Source organism: Salmo salar, chromosome 15 (genome assembly GCF_965601325.2).
Source record: "Salmo salar chromosome 15, fSalSal1, whole genome shotgun sequence".
NCBI classification, from domain to species: domain Eukaryota; kingdom Metazoa; phylum Chordata; class Actinopteri; order Salmoniformes; family Salmonidae; genus Salmo; species Salmo salar.
This window is the reverse complement of record NC_138305.1, coordinates 45,375,093-45,379,490: the sequence shown is the minus strand read 5'-3', so window position 1 is coordinate 45,379,490 and position 4,398 is coordinate 45,375,093. Positions and strand designations below refer to the sequence as shown.

The 4,398-nt window shown below is 36.8% G+C and overlaps 1 protein-coding gene across 1 annotated transcript; it reads left to right on the top strand.

Moving 5' to 3' along the window:
- The first annotated feature begins 260 nt into the window (after positions 1–260).
- On the top strand, positions 261–3,383 carry LOC123727274 (uncharacterized). Its single transcript, XM_045695743.2, has 8 exons — positions 261–614; positions 758–963; positions 1,214–1,258; positions 1,430–1,445; positions 1,846–2,046; positions 2,150–2,352; positions 2,698–2,743; positions 2,984–3,383. Exons 1-8 carry the CDS (start codon positions 434–436, stop codon positions 3,082–3,084), a joined length of 999 nt encoding a protein of 332 aa, XP_045551699.2. The 5' UTR covers positions 261–433; the 3' UTR covers positions 3,085–3,383.
- The last annotated feature ends 1,015 nt before the right edge of the window (positions 3,384–4,398 follow it).

Genomic DNA, 4,398 nt, shown 5'->3' with positions numbered 1-4,398 from the left:
CAATTCACTATCACTTTATGTTTACTGTAGATCACATGGTCAAATAAAGGCAAGAAGGGAGGTGGGTGGGAGACTGCATAGCTTATCTCAGAGGTCTGTCAGAATGAAAGTGAAAGATGACTTGAAATATTTACATTGTCTGCATACTGGTTGTTATATTATACAGTAAGATATGTATTTTATTGTCTGTTACCTGATTCATATTTTTTCCCTGTTCACTCCACTTACATATCTACAATGGAACGCAGAGGTAATTATTTTAACAGGACACTGACCTACCACTTATTTAAATAACGTTTCAGGCCAGATCTTAGGTTAGGCTAATAAGCTGTCTGGGCAGTGATCTAAACCAAAACATTGCTACTTTTAGTTTTAGGGTCTGTACTTTACTTTTCTCTTTTTCATCAATTATAAAACAGAGGTGCCAAGGTTGATGAGGTACTACACCATCACCACTGGCAATACTTTGGATTCTCATATCCAGTTTATGAGACAGCTTGGAGGAGGCTTCACTGAAGTGATGTCACCAGAGCAGAGTGATGTCATCATGGCTTTCTGTCCCATCGTCTCTCGTGCTGGTACTGATATTGAGGCAGCACTGCAGCAGATTCCAGGTAGCCAACCCCCAAAGTATCCTCCAAAACTACTGTCTCTTCTATCTATTATATCTCCATATCAGAGTTGATCTAGATAGGACATGTATCAAGTGGCTAATGACATGAATAAATGCTTTGTTTGTCCTTCATTCTTTTGACAGATGGTAAAGATGTCATTCTGGTAGTCCTGCATCCCTTTTTTAACCCAGAGTGCACTGTACCTGACAGCAGCAGACTAGTGACCAGAAGTGATGTAATACTCACAGTGGACTGTCTGTTCCATGAGAGTAAAGGAGGACTACTGAACTGTCCTCGCAACAAAGCAGCAGTTGGTAACATTCTGAACCGGCTGAACATGAAGCCAAAGGTAGTTCACCCATGTTCTATGTGTATATCCGTCATTCATTCATGATCATTCATGAATTGGACACACAAACCAGACTCAGCTGGTTAGCAAAAACAGTGCATGCAAAAGCAGACATTTTAACTGAAGCATTTTATTAGACAGGGTCCAAGAGTGTAAATAATGTATTATCATTTAAATGTGAGTATTTGTTATTTTTAATCAAAGTACACTGAACTTCTTTATTCAATACATTTAAATATTGTATTCATAGGTGATAGATGTTGTCATGGACAGCCCTGATCTCAGAAACAGGCCAGTACGTATATTTTCATTTTAGGAGTTGCCGCTTTACTCAACAGCTGACAAAATACCCAACAATTGTGTACCACTATATGATGTCATCTTTTAGTCTGATACATATAGCTTTAATTCAAAGTTTATACAGATACATTTTATATATAATTTGCAAACTTTCTCTCTGCTGCAGCACCAGTTTCTTGGAAGTAAGTAATATCTATAAATCATACATTAATATGATGTATATGTACAATATCTACATTCCCTTGTCATTTAAGAAAACTGCTATTGGGGGATCAATGTTGATGCCTGTAAGAAAAACAGACTGCAAACAGATGGAGGCAGTGTTTGACTTCAGTTGCAGCACCACATCCACCACTTTCTCATTTGGAAAACTATTATGAAGGAAGTGCATTCTGTCTCGTTTCAAAGATATAGCTCATCTTGATAACTGGATTGCCTTATTACCAAATAAGCACAGTGGACTACTAGTGTATTCTTCCCCTTGAACTACTTTTGATGTAATACAATTAAAAATATAAAGCATTATATCTAGATAGTGTGAATTATGTATACATTTTCTTCATATTGTCTATGTCTCTATAGGGAGGTCAGGGATGGTGAGATTCTTCATATTTGTGGTTGGCAATACCTTGGATGCTCATGTGGATTTGACAAGACATCTCGTCATCAGAGGAGGCTGTACTGAAGTGATGTCACAAGAGGAGAGTGATGTCATCATGGCTTTCTGTCCCATCGTCTCTCATGCTGGGACTGATATTGAAGCAGCACTGCAGCAGATTCCTGGTAATTTAGTCAGGGCAGGGTCAATCCATCCAAAATTAATTGGAAAAGACAAACAAAATAAAATGGTAATGAGGTGAAGTGTATTTTGTTTTCCTTTTGACAGCTGGTAAACCTGTCATTCTGGTAGTACTGCATCACACCTTCAACCCAGAATACACTGTACCTGACAGCAGCAGACTAGTGACCAGAGGTGATGTAATACTCACAGTGGACTGTCTCTTCCATGAGAGCCAGGGACTATTGGAGTGTCATCGCAATGAAGCAGCAGTCAAAGAGATTCTGAAGAAGCTTGATATACATCCTGAGGTAATAACTCATCAACTCCATTTTTAATTTCACTTTGTTAGTTATGTACTATGAGAGCTAACTGGCTGTATGGGTCTGCTCATGGTATGGATAACCAATGCAAATGACAAAATACACCAGCAATATACTGCATTATATCCTCTCAACCAAATTTCGTATTGGGATTTTTTTTAAAGCAGGGCCTATTGTTTTTTTCATGATTTCTTCAGCTTTTGTATTGTTGGTCATAGTCCTATTCAGAGGTCTACTTGTTGCTAGTAGTTTAGTAAATATACAGTACAACATCCATACTATTCTGAAGGTTCTGAGGCCAATGTGTCGTTTTCCGATTGTTTTAATTTCCAGATGGTGTGTTCCTGTATCCTTGGTTGCATCAGGGCAGTCAGGCGTTGTAAGTCCATCATTAATTAAAACTAAATTCTACAACATTACAATATTTACAGTTGCTTATATACACGTTATATTCAAAACGAATAACTATATAATCTATATACGTAGTTGTTGGTAATTATGACATGTTTTTATAGAGGTTATATTGTTTGCATTTCAGAAACATTGACTGTATTGTGATAATTGTACTTTACTGTCGCTAACTAACATACAACTTTTTATGTTTACTACTATCTTACAGGTTGCCAGAGATCACCGTTTGCATGTGTTGTTGGGCTTGTTATTGTTCTTGTTCTTTTGTGTTTGGTGGTATTTTTGGTTGTTTCTTTCTGGAAACAATAAGGTTTATCGAAATAACCTAATGGAAATAGAGCAAGTAGGTCTAAACAGCAATAGAGGAATAAACTGTAGAAATTACACAGACAACACAGATAAACTGACTTAATTATACATTAAAAATAATAAATAAAGCCTAATAAAGCACCTACTCTACCTACCTCTATTTATCAGGATAGTATATTAGTTTAAGATGGCACTATGCTCACGTAATATTGTAGGCCTACTCTGATTGTATATTCTGTGTTGTCACTTTATTCTGCTTTGACTGCCCTTCTTTTAAATATTAAAGTCATTGAATTTCAGTTGCTTTATGAGTGTGTCATTGATGAAGCACAAATAGTCATCATTACACGTGGACATTAAGAACATGAACCTGTGTTGGGATAGGAGTGATGCTGCGTTGTTAACCAATTGGGAAGGTGGTATTTACCAGTTGTGAAGTCATAAATACCAGTTTGCACTCAGTGAAAAATGCTGACTGGCTAATGGCCAACAAGCTGCGTCAACCATAAACTAAAACTACAGCTATGCATAGCCACAGGAAGTAGGGGTGTTGGGTGTGCTGCCGCACCCCCTGAAAAATGAGAATCCAAAAGTGTATATATATATATATATATATATATATATATATATATATATATATATATATATATATATATATATTAACTCAGCGAAAAAAGAAACATCCTCTCACTGTCAACTGCGTTTATCTTCAGCAAACTTAACATGTGTAAATATTTGTATGAACACAACAAGATTCAACAACTGGTGTGGTAAGAAACAGAAGGAAAAAAACACAGCTTAATCAAAACCATCTAACATCTACAGCAGAGCGCTTTCGACACACAAATTCCTTTCAACATACCCACTACTTTCCACATGCCTGCTGCTTACATTTTGACACACCCACTTGCCCATATTCCAGTTTCCATATTGTTGCTGCAGCTACCCTTTTCTCGTTTTCTGAGATCACTCTGTAATGAAAAAAACGTCATCTGGCTACCACCATAGAGGTACTATAATTTATGGCTACCACCTCTACCACATCCTTTAAACATCCAAGAATGCATCCCTCATTCATTGAATTGTTCCATGCATTCAAAAGGAGTAAAAGAGTGATGTTGGAGTTTGGCGTAGAATTAGGAATAAATGGACTCCTATTAGATAAGAGGCTACACTAATATTGCTTTCTGTTGATGATAGTAGGCCTAATAGTGAAGGTGAAAGATTCTCATTGGAAACAGTCACACAGAAACAGTCACAGGTTGTTATGTAACTAATACTTTATTTCTATTTGTTTATTTTTCCTACAGAACC

Excerpts from the sequence above, each read along its gene's own strand:
- LOC123727274 (XM_045695743.2), top strand. The coding sequence starts at position 434 with ATGAGGTACTACACCATCACCACTGGCAATACTTTGGATTCTCATATC. Across the intron at positions 615-757 it reads AGCACTGCAGCAGATTCCAG|ATGGTAAAGATGTCATTCTG; the intron begins GTAGCCAACCCC and ends TTCTTTTGACAG. Across the intron at positions 964-1,213 it reads GGCTGAACATGAAGCCAAAG|GTGATAGATGTTGTCATGGA; the intron begins GTAGTTCACCCA and ends TTGTATTCATAG.